Source organism: Denticeps clupeoides, chromosome 20 (genome assembly GCF_900700375.1).
Source record: "Denticeps clupeoides chromosome 20, fDenClu1.1, whole genome shotgun sequence".
NCBI lineage: Eukaryota > Metazoa > Chordata > Actinopteri > Clupeiformes > Denticipitidae > Denticeps > Denticeps clupeoides.
In genome coordinates this window covers 3,407,035-3,425,267 of record NC_041726.1, presented here as the reverse complement: position 1 = coordinate 3,425,267, position 18,233 = coordinate 3,407,035, and the positions used below count along the sequence as shown (strand labels likewise).

The 18,233-nt window shown below is 45.9% G+C and overlaps 1 protein-coding gene across 1 annotated transcript in view; it reads right to left on the bottom strand.

The window, feature by feature from the left end:
* The window catches only part of LOC114769910 (CUB and sushi domain-containing protein 3-like), a 324,749-nt gene that overhangs the window by 150,712 nt on the left and 155,804 nt on the right, over positions 1 to 18,233 (bottom strand). The window contains 1 exon segment of the mRNA XM_028963275.1: positions 9,544 to 9,621. Coding sequence (XP_028819108.1) covers positions 9,544 to 9,621 — 78 coding nt within the window.

The following is an 18,233-nucleotide window of genomic DNA, read 5'->3' as shown; positions in this document are numbered from 1 at the left end:
TACATCCGTAGACATAAATATTATGTAGATTCTTCAATGTGTTATGCTGTCCAGGAACATGTCAACCGCATTAACAGAAGAGGAGAATAAAAGTGAGCATTTAAAAATTGACTGTTTTTATCAGATTATACAAAGCAACATTACTTTTGTATAGTACAGTGTGTGCACATGCTTTTTTTTTTATTTAGCGACGAATTGCCCGTCCCTTGTTCTTTGTCTAGGCTGCTGTGTACCATGCACCGTGTGCCCGTGACTCTGTCTACTGTAGCAGCGTCTTGCAGCCTCACTCGCAGATGGTGTCCATTACCATCGGATGGCTCCGAGAGCACGACCTAACGCCCGCCGTTCTCACGGGCGCCGATCGGGCCCATCTCCAGGAAGTTGTTTACCGCCTAATGGAAGATGCCGGCGCGGAGGAGCGTGCCGGACGCTCGTCCCTGCATAATTCACGAGGCCGGGAGATGAGATGTAATCACCGGGCAGCTCAGCGTCTATCTGCAGCCCCAGACTACGAGGAGAGTCAAGCGCTACTTGTGCCACGAGACGGATGCTGGCTCCTCGAGACGCGGGACGTAATCCGGGAGATTTATATCTGCGCAAGGTTTGGCAGCCTGCACGGGTAGGAGGGCCTGGATTGCAATGTACAAGGCCGGCCACGGCGGACCGGGCGGTTAATTAGCCAGACGCGAGGAAGGGAACGAGGATGCGAAGCTCTTCAAAGTGAGCCTTTTTAATGGCGCACCTCGGTTGACTACGTTTTCTGGAGGTTGAGCGGAGACGGGTGGCGTGCTAGTTTTAATAAATAAACCGGAGAAAACGACGTCAACACTGCCCGAAGAACTTGACGACTACCTTTCTGATCAAAGCCAGTGAGACCTGACCTTCATTTTATTCCTTGGCATTAGACGTTAAGAACATTTTATTTCCATTGGGGGGGGGGCTAATGACACACAGAGTGGGACCAGAGCCGCTTATTACGGGGCTGTGTGTCATTAATGAGACATTTTCCCACACATCACAAATGCTACATTATGTCTAATTAGACATGTGTCTATATGGGTAAAATTTGCATGCTGAGGAATTAATGCATTTTTTGTCCGGGACTGAGAATGTGTTCGGAATCGCGACTAAATAATTAACATGCACCATAAATACTCTGTTGGAGGTACAAAAGCATTCACATTTTTTTGTGAACACATTTTGTATGATTCCCTGAAGTGACGAACGTGGGCAGTCGTGTACGGATTCCTTTTTCATTTTTGCATGAATAGGGACAGAATTAGCAGCAAAGAGGGACGGCAGCCGGCAACACCGACAGCACCTCTGAACAGGAAGCACGAATGCGTACATGGCCCAGTCCATGTGTGGGGGCTTTCGTGGCTGTACATTCATTAGCATGGTGTGTGTATATATAAAAGTTTTTTTGGCAGGTAGGATGCAGTTACACTAGCGAGACGGGGGGAGCATGAGTGGTGCAACAAGTGTGCTATCATCACTGCGATTTGGGGCCTGCGCAGTGGGGCTAAGAGTCAGACATGACTGCCTTTTTGCTTCGTAATTGTGCTGAAATAGCCCCAGAGGCTGAGACTGACACATGCAGACGACATTTCCACTTTTTTTTTTTTCTTTTTTGCTCATCTGCTGAATGTTTCTGACAATGGCAAAGCGAGATGCTCTTGAAGCAGTTGTGCCACCATCTGCTCAGCGTCTGAGGGCAAAATAATTATAGATCCTCGCAAAAAGCAAAAAAAAAAAAACCACATGTAAATCATAAGAAAAACAAGCATTCCACCTCAGTGGCTGCCACTTGTAACTTGTGCATCTACAGATGGAGCAGAGGGAACACTGAACACACACACAGTACAAACAGACACACACACACACACAAGCCTAAACACGTTGTCTCACACAGACAGCGACTCCAAAATTCAGGCACACAAACTTACAAAAACACCTGCTTTTCTATGTTAAGGTCAAAAAACATCCACTAGAGGTCAGCTGAGAGTGCGAAGTTTCCCAGCTCCCTACAGCAACATATGTGGCGATGGTGACGAAGTTTGTGATTAAATATTCCATAGGAAAGTGGAGGCAGCAATGGTGGATTTCAACGTGTAGACAGTTTAGACATTTTTACTTTTCCTCAAAATTACTGCCTATTCTGCCTCCACAGGGCTCAGCCGTATAGAGCCATCTAGTCCCGCTTTCTATGTACGTACACACTTCGATCAAAAAAACACAAACAGAAAAGCACCCAATTCATGGTACTGCTGTCCTTCCATATTAAACATCACAGGAACACACAGCATTTGTCTCTCTTCCGGCATCTCCATCTTTTTCTCCTTTTTTTCCGGTGACTGGGAATAACAACTGAAAAATAGAACTACGCCGCTGACTCCATGTGTCAGGATTGCCTGCAGCTGGGCTCCACACCGGAACCCAATCCTGACGCCCCATAAATGCCGGAAGTTTCCGCCCGTTCGGGGTCGCTGGCATTTTCGTGAACTCGCTGCACGAACTTGACCTAGTTTTGTTTTATGTGTTTTGAGTTCTGGCAATCGCCACACGCCTACGGGTTTGTTTCAGTTCGTGATTTATGTTAAACTGTTTTCGGCCACCGCGCCCATCTTTATTTGTGTTTATTGTTTATTTAATAATAAAACCCCCTTCCCAGAATGTCAGACCTCTGCGCTTCCTTCCCCCGTAAGTCCGTAGTCGTGACAGAATGCCAGCGACCCACCCAAAAGCGCAGAGGTAGAAAGCAGAGGAGAAGAAACGCCGTGAAGGACGCAGCCCGGCGCGGTGAACGCGGACGGCAGGGGAGAGACGCGCCGCCCGTTCTGGTGGAGCGTTTTCTCCCCGAGAAGCCGTGGTACGCGGCGCCGCGTGATGACGTCACCCCCGGGAAACTCCGCGAAACCCGGAAGCGACAACGTCGGCGGGTGAGTGGGCGGAGCGAGGACGTTGGCGTCGGCAGCAGCGAGGAAGTGACGTGGGCAGCGAGCGCAGTAGATGCGACCCCCACGATCTTCGGCATGTCGAGCCAAGAACTCTGCGCTCTGCTGGCAAGGCTCCCTGTGGACTGGGACGACACGGACGACGACGAGAGCACGGGAGACGAGAGTTGGGCTCCGCCCATCGCGCCAGTCTGCGATCGTCGCAAGGTCCGTGGGGACCCACGTCACTTCCAGGGGGGTGAGAAGCGGCAACAACAACGGCGGCGTTCCTCCAGCGAGGAGGTGGGCAGCCTCCAGCCCGAATGGCCAGAGTACTGCCCATGGGAGCTTATCGCGCCATGGGTCCAGGATGTCCGCAGGGTGGACGACCCTCGGAGTCACCGGTGGGAGGACACGGATGACGAAAGCGATGATGACGTGGATTTTCGGTGGGCGGTCGTTGCCGGGATGGCTCCGCCCAGCGTGCGCGTCCGAGATCATCGCGGCGTCCGTGATGACCCATGTGACTTCCGGGGGTACGAGGTGGACACGGACGACGACCAGGATGACGCCGTTTGGGCAGTCGGTGCCGGGATGGCTCCGCCCATCGCGCCCATCCAGGATCGTCACGAGGTCCGTGGAAACCCACGTCCCTCCCAGCAGTGTGAGGAAAGCTGGTGGAAGAGGGCGACGGGAGGTCGCCAGCCAGCAACTGCGCTGCCGGGACTGCCTCGCAGGGAATCCTCCATTCCTGCTCCAGTCGCCGACCCGCCTTCCCTCTGCCCGGACGTTCCCCAGCGAAATGGCAGCGCAGCACCAGCACCCACACCTGCTGGAGAAGACGTCCACCCCCCTCCACACCACACACCTACCACCATCTCCAGCGACGTGCCCAGCCCCGTGTGGGACAGCCCAATTGTCCCGGGACCCTTCAGTGGGGCAGCAGACACTGATAAGACCACCACCATCCTATCGTGTCTGCTTGGGTCAGCATGGGGCTGGAGCGCAGCCCTCTGGCAGCAGGGAGAGACAGACAGCAGTTTTCGGGACTTCCAGCAGAGACTGAGGGCGGAGTTTGATCGGCCAGAGCCTGAGCCAGGGATCGAACTCTGCCCCTCCACCACATCCAGCGCCAGTCAGGATCCGGGGCAAGAAGACCAAGCACTGGCGGGCGACGAGAAGGTCGCGCCTCCCGAGATCCTGGCTGTGCCCCCTGAGGAGGTCCCGGAGTGCTCAGAGAGGGAACTAGACGACCCTCTCTTCTGTCTGTCTCTGTCTGTGTGTGTGTGCGTGGCATATGTGTCCGTATGTCGCCCCCACTTCCCCTCTTTGTGTCCACCAGATGGTGACCCAGCAGCAGAGCCGAACCCCAGGGAGGGAGTTCCCAACCTGACTGCACCGGTCCAAGGCGAGGTGGACGAGCCCCAAGGTACCCCTAAGTCCAGCCGGGGGGGGTGCTCCCCCAAAGATTTTTTTGGGGGGGTGCAGTTCGGGTTGGGGACTCCTCCTGAGGGGAGGGGAGGTGGGGAAGCGATGGAGCTGGGTCCTCCGGTAGCCAGTGAGGAGGGCGGGCCAGGCATGGGCCTGCGTCTGCCTCCAGAGGGGTGGAGCGCCATAGAGCCCCCGGGTAGGCATGAGGACCCAGCTGGGACAGACAGGAAGAGGGCCTGCTTGTCCCAACGGACGCAGAAGGGGCTAGCCGGATGGTCTGGCAATGCCCCCCCCTTGGCACCAGGGCCGTGCAGCGAGAGGGGCTGCATAGTCCCAGAAGGCACCAGCCTGGGGTGCCTGGAACAGTCGCCGGAGGCTCTGGGACAATCTCCCTGCGCGGTGCAGGGGGGTGACACAAGACGTGTCAGAGGGGACATGTGGATGACAGGGCCCACACGTACCCAGATGGATCGGCCCTGATTATTGTGTGCAGGTACGGGAGTCCGGGGCCGCCATGCGGGACCACGCCGGGGAGCCAGGCCGAGGGTCCGGGGCCGCCAAGCGGGACCACGCCGGGGAGCCAGGCCGAGGGTCCGGGGCCGCCAAGCGGGACCACGCCGGGGAGCCAGCCCGAGGCACCGGGGCCGCCACGCCTGACCACGCCGGGGAGCCAGCCCGAGGGACCGGGGCCGCCACGCCTGACCACGCCGGGGAGCCAGCCCGAGGGACCGGGGCCGCCACGCCTGACCACGCCGGGGAGCCAGCCCGAGGGGACCGGGGCCGCCACGCCTGACCACGCCGGGGAGCCAGCCCGAGGGACCGGGGCCGCCACGCCTGACCACGCCGGGGAGCCAGCCCGAGGGACCGGGGCCGCCACGCCTGACCACGCCGGGGAGCCAGCCCGAGGGACCGGGTCCTCCAAGGGGAGGATACAGCAGGGCAGGAGCCCTGTGGTTGCCGCCGTCCGCCCCGCCGCCTCCACTGATGGTACTGTTGGGGCTCCGAGGACGTAGCCCTTGGAGGGGGGGCTCTGTCAGGATTGCCTGCAGCTGGGCTCCACACCGGAACCCAATCCTGACGCCCCATAAATGCCGGAAGTTTCCGCCCGTTCGGGGTCGCTGGCATTTTCGTGAACTCGCTGCACGAACTTGACCTAGTTTTGTTTTATGTGTTTTGAGTTCTGGCAATCGCCACACGCCTACGGGTTTGTTTCAGTTCGTGATTTATGTTAAACTGTTTTCGGCCACCGCGCCCATCTTTATTTGTGTTTATTGTTTATTTAATAATAAAACCCCCTTCCCAGAATGTCAGACCTCTGCGCTTCCTTCCCCCGTAAGTCCGTAGTCGTGACACCATGCAGGACAGAGCCGTGCAGAAAAGCCATCCTGCCATTCAAAAAGACCCCAGAGGAACAGTTTTTGTGGCCACTGAAAAGCCGGAAACCGTCCAACCAACACAAATGAACAAATTATATATATATATATATATATGTATATATATATAACACACACACACACACACACACAATGCACACTGACCCACGCACATTCGACAATAACAGCAACAAACCCATTGACGGTTTCGGCATTCAGTGGCGCTACGAAGCCAGTGAAGGAGGCTTATGAGCAAACAACATGATCTGGCCTTGTGCAACTTGTTTGGCGCTCGAAAGTACGCCGTCTTGATAAAACCTGTCACCGCGGCAGTGTATAAGAGAAACTAATATAGGCAGAGGGGAGGTTTATTTATTTATTTCCCCAGACATGCTGAATATCAGTTGCTAAGAGACAACAGTTTTGCGAGCTCAGTGCACGAGAACACAGTCAACATGGAACGATTCCCCGACCAACCGCTGCACTCTTACTATAAAAAAAAAAAAAAAGTGTAATGCCAAGAAAAATGAAAAACGCCACAGTTCAAGTTAGCAGGAAATGAGAAAACCGCCAGCTCCATTTGAGACAAAGGAGGGAAACGCAGACCCAATCCGAGCCTGGGCGGGGGGGGCAAAATAAATGCCTGAGAAATGGCTCTGTGGGGGTATTCGACGTAGCGAGCCGCACATAATATAGTGGGAAGTGTCACGTTCCCCGTTTCCGGCAGCCGTCAAAAAGGCCAGGAGAAATGGCTGGCCTGAAGTTTTGGGTCACTTCGGCTCGCTTCATCAGCTCCTCGCAATTTGTCGGCTATGTTTAGAAAGGTTGGCTCTTATTCCCAGGGGCACGCGAAGCCCGGTGGGAGAGGGCGCGGGGCGTCGGCAGCGATGCCGGCGGGGCGGGGGACAGGGTGGACGCGTGGACAACCCCTCACCTGTTGCGCATCCAGGCTCGAGCACGTCAGGCGGTGACATGCTCATTAAATCACACACATGCATGAACGTAACCACAATCACAGACGTGTGAGACACTGGACAAGGTGAGCAATTGGCAAGGAGATGCCACCCAAAGGTTTTTGTCATTTCTGTCTCAGTTCCTTTGGAGAACCTGGTCAACAAAGGTCTAATAAGCAAGACAGTCTGGGTGAATTATCATCTCCAACCATAACTTTCACATCATGAAGCACCGACCCTTACAATTAGGAATTTGCATTTTTTTATTTTTTTATTAATACTTTATCACTTTATACACCCATTTGCACTCCTTCACCCTACCTGTTACACATGTTTTATGTTTTATGTTAAAGACATAATAGTGTAATATTTAGTTATGTTTGCAATATTTGCCTATTGTTTCATTGTATACTGTGGTCTGTAGAAGTCGCTAAATCATTTCACTGCATATCATACTGTGTATGACCGTGTATGTGACAAATAAAAATTTAATTTGAATTGGGACAGTCTTATGCACCCTTTGGAGGAATCAATTAAGAGAAATTCCAAGAATAGGATTTAACTTTTAAAGGGTGCCTTCTGAAAATAAAGTGTAGTGGTGGCTGGGCGTTTAAGGAAGCGGATCTGTAGTCGGAAGGTTGTGGGTTTGAATCCCGATCCGCCAAGGGGCCACTGAGCTGAGCATCGTCCCCACACACTGCTCCCCGGGTGCCTATCATGGCTGCCCACTGCTCACCAATGGTGATGGTTAAAAGCAGAGGACACATTTTGTTGTGTCACAGTGTGCTGTGCCGCAGTGTTTCACAATGACAATCGCTTCACTTTCACTTTTTACTTTAAATATAGGAGGTCTTTTTCTATTTCTAATTTTCTATTTTGAACAAGATTGACTTCCCTTGAATTTGGCATGCTTCTGCCTCAAAAATCCTATAAAAACCACACACACACACACACACACACACACACACACATAAACACACATAGGGACAAACAGAATATGAACACTTTCACACACAAACATCCAGATGCTCCCTGTACAACCACCATCACGCTCTCCCAGACACCCCCAGACACGCTGTGTTCGACACCACACCCGGAGTCCCGGGCCCCGGCTCCCAGCACGACTCCTGCTTTATTGATGACCTCTTTTTTTGAGTGAGTGACTGCGTGAGATGGGAGGTGTCAATCTCCCCATGTGGGAAACGTGTCCTGAATTCGGCAAGGCTATCCAACGATCTAAGCCTGCATCAGACAGGGAAAGCGAGGGCTGACCTAGTCACGATATATAAATGTTTCTAACGGTTTTTCCCACAAATATTTCCTGAATCAGGCTGCAGAAATCTTCGAACTCGGGCAGTGTTTAAGGAAGCGGCTCCATAATCAGAAGGTTGCCGGTTTGAATCCCGATCAGCCAAGGTGCCACTGAGGTGCCACTGAGCAAAGCACCGTCCCCACACACTGCTCCCCGGGCGCCTGTCATGTCTGCCCACTGCTCACTCAGGGTGATGGGTTAAATGCAGAGGACAAATTTCACTGTGTGCACCGTGTGTCTGACACGTGACAATCACGTGTTTTTTTTTTTTCTCTTGGCCGCTGGGCCATCTCACCATGCACTCAGCTATGCGAATTGCAGTCAGTACAGCAAAGAGGGAAAAGAAATCAAGAGCATTACAACGAAAGCACTCAAACATGCAGACACGTGCACACAGACAAGACTGTGCCTGTCAGCCGTCGGATCATCATCTCATGCAGAAAGGTGTGGTTTCCTCCGCAGAATTCAAATAAAAGGCTCACTTACTTCTGAACGGTGTGAAATTGAATGTACCATATGTCTCTGAGTGCTTTTCCAAAGTGTCTTTTTTGATGCAAAGAACAGTCCAAACATACGCTCTAAAGTGAGGGCTGCGTCTCGGTTTTGAAGGATGGACAATAAATCCATAAATAAATAAATTCAACCATACAATTCTTATCTGGTTCCACCTGTAATGTTATATAATATGCTATATATAATTCTATATAATTGCAACTGTATTTCTAGTTTTGATACAATTGTTTAAGTGAACAGTCCTTAACAAATGAAGATCAGAAAATAGTAAAATATTGGAGAATACAAAGACTTTAACAAGTTGTCACCAGATTAAATTTCAAAAGGGTCACAAGTAAAACAAGTAAAACACACACACACACACACACACACACACATAGACAGACGAGCAACCCGGACCAAGGGTGTGTTAACCCACAATTAGACCGTGTGTGTGAGTGCTGTTGTTCATCTTTTCTCCATCTGTATAACGCATCCATTTACGCATACATACATATCACAAATATATAATACATTTCAACTGGAACATCTATAGAGTTTGGATAAGTAATATATTAATCTGTAGTTTTAAAGCATTTTTCGGCTGTTGTAATGTTTCCGCTGTGTGGAGGACTAGATGTTAAACGTATAATCGTTACACAAAGATTCTAAGCAACCTATATAAAAAAAAAAATCAAACTAAGAGGAAATTGCAAACCATACATACACAAACACACATACACATACAATTACTGAGATCTGAAGGCCGGGTTAGCCACTAGGGACTGAGACATCATGCATGTTGTATGCAGCCCTTTGATTTGCAAACGGAAGGGAAGGAACAGCATGCAGCACCAACAGGCCACAGATGACAAATCCGAGCAACGGCAACCAAAACCAAGCAGGAAACAGAGCATTAAATGAACCATGGAGATGCACAGACGACACAGAACAGCACAAACGGGGTAAAATAAGTAATAATGGGCGGAAAAAAAACAACAACAACACAAATTTACCATGAAAAAAGAATAACAAAGGGGTAGACTCACAGATAGAAAACTTGTTGCTGTTGTCTTTGCCTGGGAATAACTTTACTCCTCTAGATTTAAAATCTACGGACCTTTTCACTAGTTCAGGGGAAACAAAGAAACAAACAAAAGAACACAAAGTCAGGTGAAACAGATCCCAAATTGTCAGCACTGAGGAAAAAAAAAATCTTAGCAATAACAGTTTGTATTCTGGCTGGAAAAAAAAATTATGCAAAAAATGTGCAGAGGTAGGGATGAGCTAAAATGCAAGGAGGGAAAAGAAAGAACAAATATTAATACAGAAGTAAGCAGACAGGACTTGTGTTTGTCTGACAGCCCTGAAATGACTGGGGCACATGAATCATTAAAATTGTGACAGACGGGAAGTGACCGTCTGTTTGCCCCTCAGCAACAGATCTCATTATTACACCAACCATCTCAACTAAACATAAGTCCTGTTAAGACATAATAATAATAATAATAATAATAATAATAACAACACAAGAAATTGAAAACATCACAGAACATGTTTTCATTTGTAAATTGCCATGCATTTTCCAGTGTGGATCATTCCATTCATCAAATCAATACTAACATATGAGACAAACCTATCCGTATATCAAATGAAATGAAAATATATTGAAGGATACAAAAAAAAAAAAAAAAAAAGAGTTCATCTCATGAACCTGAATGATGCGGTGATGAAGCAAGTAGAAAAAGCAAGAATGAGCCGTATGTTATATATTTAACTGGCAAGAAAGGGCCAAAAAAAATAAATAAATATTGACCAAATCAGGGACATTGGCTGAGACAAATACACACAAACAAGAAAGTGCTGCTCGCTTGTTAACTGTAGGTTGGCTGCTGCAAGCACCTTCTTGTTTGCATGCTTCAGGGTCAGATGTAGAAAAACGTACTTGATGCAGTGCTCGCAAAATCGTGGCACATTTAAAGACCTTGGTGTGCCAATTCACCCTGGCTGTTAGGAAATGAGTGACCGGCATGTTATGGCAACGACAGTCACGTTGCTAAGGCGGCATCGGCGGGCTCTTACACTGTTCTCGACTTATCATTCGTTTAATCACAAACTTGACTCAACAAATTAGAGCGACAGCATCTAGGTCCAGAATCCCATGAATGGGGTTTAATGGGGTGATTTCAGTGGATCAAACAATGAGAGTGAGGTCAGCATGAGTAACTTTAATTATGCCGCGTTTTAATTAGCAGGCGATTGGAATGGCGTTCTGTGAAAAGCCAACTTCACCCGATAACTCCTGTACTTCTTGCTCGACGTGGACGTGGACTTGAATGAAATATGATGTTTGCCCACCCTTGCAGAATGCATCGTGCTATATATGGCAGCACAGATTTGAAGAATAGACAGATTCTCAATGGTGGATTATTAAGCAAGTGGTCAAACATTTTGGACACAGTCACAAGTCTTTGTTAACTGTTCTCCACCCTGTTTTAACGGGGCTAGGCTTGACACAAATCTGACTTAGCATGTTCAAGTCTATCGGGGAAGTTGCAACTCTTCTAGGGTAAGCACTTTCTTGTCTGCTTGCTTTAATTGTTCGTTAAGTTGGTTAGCAAATGTCCCCAATATGCCAAGTCTAATTTGTACAATGCTTAGCACAACTAAAACAAAGGCCTTTATGTTGTAACAGAGAAAGAAGGTAAAACAAGTAAAAGTAAAGCACTGTAGTCACTCCAGTTTTGCACTACACACCAGAAAGGTAACGATAAAATAATGGAATTAATATATATATATATATATAGCAGATTTGTTCATTCAGTAGATTTCTAATTCGTTTTAAAAATGAGGGTGCACATCGGGACCTATCAGGCCTTCGGCAACAGACCCCATTTGGGCTTTGATGCCTCAGAATTTCGAAAGACTAAACACTACTGATGCATTTTTAAACATCTGGTGATATTAAGTGCGTGGTGCTAATATGTAAACCACGTTCTCATTCAGTATGAAAGAACTGACAAATGGCACCACCATCCCAATTCCCATTAGCCAAACCTGAACATTTCATTACGCTACTTCCATTTTATGCCCGGCAGGGCCAGCCAGCTTTCATAAATAAATAAAAGCAAAATGAGAAATTGATTTTGGAGCCACTCCAGATGAAGCCAAATTAGTCCATTTGAAATGAATCTAAATTAGCCAATGGTGCCAGTCGCAAGATGATCGGGTGCAGAGCTGATAATTCCCATTTCCTGCCCACTGGTGAGATATCTCGTTTTTTTTTTTATCTTTCGGTGTCAGTGGTGCGGGGAATGGGTGGTTGATGTGGTTGGGTGGGGGTGGGGGTGGGGGTGGGGGGGGGGGGGGGGGGGGGGGTGGGGGGTTCAGATTCTGAGCTAGAAATCTGTCATTTGCTGATGGAGTGATTATGGCTGGAACAGACTAGCGATCAGTGACCACCTGCCAGCATGGAGATTTGTTCAGTAGTGCAAAAGGGCGTCTTGTATCATGTATCTGGTAGGGCCGTGGTGGCCTAGCGGGTAAGGAAACACACCCATAAACAGAAGGTTCCCGGTTAACGAATCCCAAGCTGCCAAGGTGCCACTGAGGTGCCACACTGCTCCCCGGGCACCTGTCATGGCTGCCCACTGCTCCCTCAGGGGATGGGTTACATGCAGAGGACACATTTCACTGTGTGCACTGGGTGCTATGTTGTGTCACATGTGACAACTAATCACTTTCACTTGTTTCAGATGTAAAGTATGTAAAGAGATGAAAAGAGGCATTGTAACATAATTTACAATGGAGATAATTGGAGAAACTAAATACAGAAAGCTTAGAATATTGGAAACATGCTTTATAATTTGGGCAAATTTGCAAAAACCCATCAATTATGTTAACTATTTAGATAGTATTTAATTATGATTCTTCTACATAGTTTCTTCTAAACTGCAACTGCAATAAATAAATAGTTTGCCATATGTCTATTACTGAATACATTTTGAATATTTTAAGCTATAAAAATACTATTTTGTTTTTTTTTGTGTCATTTGTTTGCACCTTGAGATTAGATTTTGCTCTTATAGACCAGAATGCCTGTTTTGACTCCTTACTTTTGATTATGTATGTAATTTTGTATGTGGGGCATACAGCGGATTTGTGAGTGTTCAGTGTTTACTCAGTTTACCTGCTTACTTGTGTCAGTGCGCCAATTTATAGCAACTGTCAGCTGATTCTGTTTCCCAACTTTTCTGAACAACTTCCTACAAGGAACTTCAATATGGGTTCCTGATCAGAACAAGGCTATCAATTTGTCCCAGAGTAAGTGGAACATATGCAAGTGTAATTACATTACTTTACCTAAGTGAGAAAAAGGGACAGCAAAACAAGAGACCTTAATTACGTTTGTAGTGAGAAATTATTTGAGCACAAATTGGCCAGCTGTCTTAAATCTGTGCTTTAGACTGAAGCAGCATAAGTCAAGTCAAGACAATCTTTGTTAATGCACCCTGTAGGAAGTTTCTGTTGCTGCGTAACAGCTGCCAGACACATCAACACAGGAACAGTGAGACGGAAGACGGAAAAAGCAAAATTAGTCGAGCAAGTAAGAAAAATACTCCTACATGAGATTAAAATTCATAGGATGATCTGTCAAACACATCAGTCTAATTTTTGAGCGTTTCCCATAATGTACCTCTGTGGTGAATTCTCACATTACATTCATTCATTTTTAAACACTGTTACGTTGCAGTGCACTGGTGGCCTAGTGAGTAAGGAAGCGGACGGGAAGTTTGCCGGTTAAAATCCCACTGAGGTGCCACTGAGCAAAGCACCGTTCCCACACACTTCTCCCCGGGCGCCTGTCATGGCTGCCCACTGCTCACCAAGGGTGATGGGTTAAATGCAGAGGACACATTTCGGTGTGTGCACCGTGTGCTGTGCTGCAGTGATTCACAATGACAATCACTTCACTTTCATCTATGACAATCGGGTGAATTTATCCAAGATTGTATGCAACTTAGCAGCCTCAAGGTTAAGACACTTTATGTACCAGACAACCATGAAGACACCAGTATAAATCCCACTTCCTACCACTGTGCTATTGAACAAGCCAACAAATCCTGAGTTGATCCAGGCTCCACTATTATTAGTCTGCTAAATGCTGTAAATGTAAATGGTACACAGGTTTAAGTTCTAAACTTCATAGTCATGCTTTAGTAGTTTCAGCTGCATATTCAGCTGCAGCTAAGTAGAGTGAGGCAAAAGCATTTGCCTTAAAATAGGTTTTCATTTATTACATTGCACCTGTATGGGGAAGAAACAGAATCTGGCTGAACAATATTTACTGTAATGAGAACCGGTGTGTCTATTAATTCAGAATAAAGAGTTTGTGCCTGAAGTCAGGAGCCTGCTGTGCTCTCCTTTGTTTAGTCCAGTTATATTTTTATCCACTCGTGAGTAAAAAAAAGGAATGACAGATTTTGCATAATGTAGCAGCCTAAAAAGTAAAAATTTTGAAACGTAATGGAGTTCAAGTACATAATAAAAAAGGTAGAAGACCCAGGATGGGGAAGTACTTTTGACCGATTGCAAAAGATTCACTTTTTTTTGTCAGCTGTTGAACCCTGCCTGATAATTTAATATCAATACGAAAATCGGTGAAAAATGTGCCTGCTGTCTTCAGGAAACAAACTAGAAAATTGCCATGGTTTTTTTTCTCTATACAGATACTGGCATGCCTTATTTTAAATTTTGCCAAAAAAAATCAAATATAAAACAAATAGATTTTTTTATTTTTTCTCTGCCAAACATCAGCAGGAGGAGGTCACTTCACAACTTGCAAAATGTAACTTTTTATGGCAAAAATGAGCCAAAACACCAGGCAGGCCACTCCCATCTCAAGTTTTGAACTCCAATTGTCTCGTCTTTGTCAGGCCCTTCTTTTTACACCAATGTAATCATCCCAACGCCATATTGTGTTCTTATCTCCTCCGTCCAAGTCCCCTAGTATCTTATCATCCCCATCCATCACATCCAAAATAGATTACTGTAATTGTCTTCTGTCCGGACTGTCATATTTACTGCTTCATGGCCAGACTGGTGTTTGCTGGTCGGTTTGTTTTGTGGTGGGTGAAAAAAAAAAACGTGAACGAACTTTAGCTTCAATTTCAACTGACGTGCTTTACGTCACTTCCCCGTGGTCTGCATGCTACATTCCCATGGTCTACCGTGGCGGAAGTAGCTTTCAACCTTTAGAGTGCGTGGGTTCAGAATTGATTTCCCCAAGCTTCACTTATAAATAAAGGTTTATAAATGAGGGGGTCTGCCGAGAGTGTTCTAGGCTTCCCTGAAAGGCCTTCCAGCACATGGTTAATGACCTGACATGGTCCTCACGGTGGAGGAAGCCCTGAATGATCTGCTTGAGAAATATCTCAAGGTCGGACAAAGCCAGGATATCGAGGAGTAATGGCAGCATTAGGGCCCATTTTGAGGGCAGGCACATCTTTCTCCAAGGAGTATTTAAGATTACTTAAGATTCTAATGGCCTCCTGAGGACCTGCAACACCGGGAGGATACCACTTTATAAATTAGAGCTGTATGAGGGACGCAAGATGTTACACGGTAAGATAAGCCTCACAACACCTCATCCGTGCAAGTGGTCTTTTATTATGCCTTTTATAATAAACACGGTTCTGGTTCTCACATTGGATTGGTTGATCCATGTTTTGTGCCCATGACCATAGTCAGATTTTTTTTTTTTTTACTGTATTCTATATAATGCAAGATGCTTTTATTTATCCATTTATTATGGGGTTATATACAATGGCCACCTATTAAAAAAATTGATGTAGAATAATTAAAATATCATTAAACGTATGACATTATACATTTAAAATTTACATTTTATTACTCCTGATTATAATTGTTATGAAATGTGATTAATTTCTCATAAAAGATCAGTTTCAATAAGCCTTGATATGGTGTCATGGCAAATTCATGTTTTTTCATGAAAGGCATAACAAGCCCAGTTGCATACTAATGAGCAGGACCACACAAATGAATAAATGTTAATAATGGAATTAATTTTAATATGAATGGCTATTGGTACACAGTTCTCTCGCTTGATCTTATCAAAATAGTAACATTTCCACGGAAGTGTTTTGTTCATCCCTCAGAACACCAGAACCCTGGACAGCTCACCTTCATTTCTCAAATCACCAACAACAAATGGGCATCTGACTAGTGAGGGTTTAAAGAAGACATGGTAGATTCAGACTAATTTGGACATTTATCCATTTATTTATTAAGAAGCAAATACTGTAAATCCTCTCAGTTCTGGGTATTCTCCTAAGTCTCTCTGTTGAGAAAGCTTTTCAGTAATAATTAAAACGTCCTTTGCCCGATTTGTCTAATTGGCGACTGGACTGGATGGAGAGCAGAGAGTTGATTGGATATTAAATGGCTGGTTTTATGGCATAATTACTTTCTGTAATCAAATATCAAACTGTAGTGGCTGAGTCTCAGGTATCACTAATTACTTTTCAGCCTGGGCCATTTGCACTAAAATGCCTTAGAGCAACATTTATTGAACGAGATCTAGGCACAGAAAACTGCGACCTGTTGCGAGACATTATGATGTTTATAAAGCGGTACGTGATATGAACGAGGAATGTCTGCTTATGCCTCTTTTGTAAAAAATAAAATAATGCGGTGTAACGCTGACGGGCAAAGGAAAAGATGCATTAACTGTGAAGGACCTTAAAGGCAAAATGCAGGATGAAGGAGGTTGGTGCCTTTTCATGCCAATTGGCATGTGACCTCTGAGCATGCAAGTGTTCAGAATGAAATTCAGAATGAAAGCATCTGGCATGCAGTTGGTTCCTTTGAACTTCTAATGCAAAATACTTTTCTCACCAGACCTGACTATGTAGAAGCTTTAATGTTGTGCCAGAGCAATATCAATGTATAAAAATTCAGATGTAAATGTTTACATGAATGTAGGTTTATGTTTTTGTCGCTGGACTCCTTGTTGCCAGATTGGACGTTTCTGGGAACAATCTGTCAGTTTGAGCTAATTTTTCTTTTACTTACGCAACACATTTTATACTTTTGAGACAGTTTTATTAATTTTGTGTGGTGTGGACAATTTTTATTGAAGAAAGTAAATGTAATATCTGGCAACATATTGCAATGGATTGTCTTTATCAATGCTGTGGAATGCTCCTGTTCCGTTTGGCCTTTTGGGTTCATTTTCTTCTGGAGACAGTCTATGACAGATGTGTTTGTTTGCCTTGCACAACCGTCTTTATAATCCAGGCGCGATGAGTCCTGTGTTTGTGCCTCAATCCTTTAGTTCCACCTCTTCTCTGGCATCACAGAAACTTCTAAATGACATGTACTGCCAGGATTTATTAAGAAGTCAACATAATAACGGAAATTGCCATAAGACCCCCTCGGATTGATTGGCCCACACATCAAGGGTGTGAATCCACCTTTCGTCTTCCTATCAGCCAATTCGTCTTTTCTTCTGCCAGTGGGGTAGATTAATTATCCACTTAGGAGTAGGGCTGAGAGGCCTGTGATTGACAAGTAAATCAACCTATCAATGCGTGTGAAAGTGATTCAGTTGTTCCAGCTTTATGCCAAATGACAGCGTGAAAGAAAGACCCAGTGAGACTCTACAAACTCGTTCTTAACATATGAAAGGAGGACATTAAAGGAATTGCTCAAATCGGCATGCACCGAGATGAGAAGGGAGCAGGGCCCCCGCTGAGGATAAATTCACGACCTTGTTGATAAAATAACTCTGTAAATTTGGCTTTTTCTTTCCTCAGCACTTCTTAATAAATCCTTCCAAAAATGAGATCCCATTAACGCAGACTCTCCCCATCTGCCGAGAGAGCTCTGCTGCTGTAAATAAAGTGCACGGGCGAGGTTCTCTTCCCCGAGCAAAACACGGGGAGATGTAGATTAAATGCTCTGTACATGCCAGCAATCTCGTTTTTTTCCTCCAATGCTGTTCCAGTATTTTTGTCCTCTAATAAATGGAGGATCACCTAGACAAAACGCTGTAAATGTTTTTTTATGTTTTTAATTTCTAGTATTGCATAATTTAATTACTTACTTTTATGATATGAGTGCTTCCCAGTACCTAATCATTCATATATATGTGGTAATTTTGCACTGTACTTTGTACTTTTATGGTGCAATCTTCTAGCTATGGCTAATTTAGTCAAAAAACATAATAAAATATAAAGCAATAAATACGTTTTAGTCTCTGACCATAGCCAAAATGAAAAAAAAAAAACTTTGTTACTTGTTTATTACGTTTTGATGTATTTGAAGCATTTTTTTGCTTGCAACCAACACTTGCAATTAAGGGTCAGCGGTGGCCTAGCGGTTAAGGAAGCGGCCCCGTAATCAGAAGGTTCCCAATCTGCCAAGCTGCCACTGAGCAAAGCACCGTCCCCACACATTGCTCCCCAGGCGCCTGTCATGGCTGCCCACTGCTCACTCAGGGTGATGGGTTAAATGCAGAGGACAAATTTCACTGTGTGCACCGTGTGCTGTGCTGCTGTGTATCACTGCATGTAACAATCACTTCACTTCACCTTTATTTTTTATCTTTTGACAGTGCCATTCATTGGAAATCAGATTTTTATAACAAGCTGGTGATGAATCATTGAAAAACAAACCAAAAACATGTTGGTATGAATTCAAATCATCTTTACTGGCC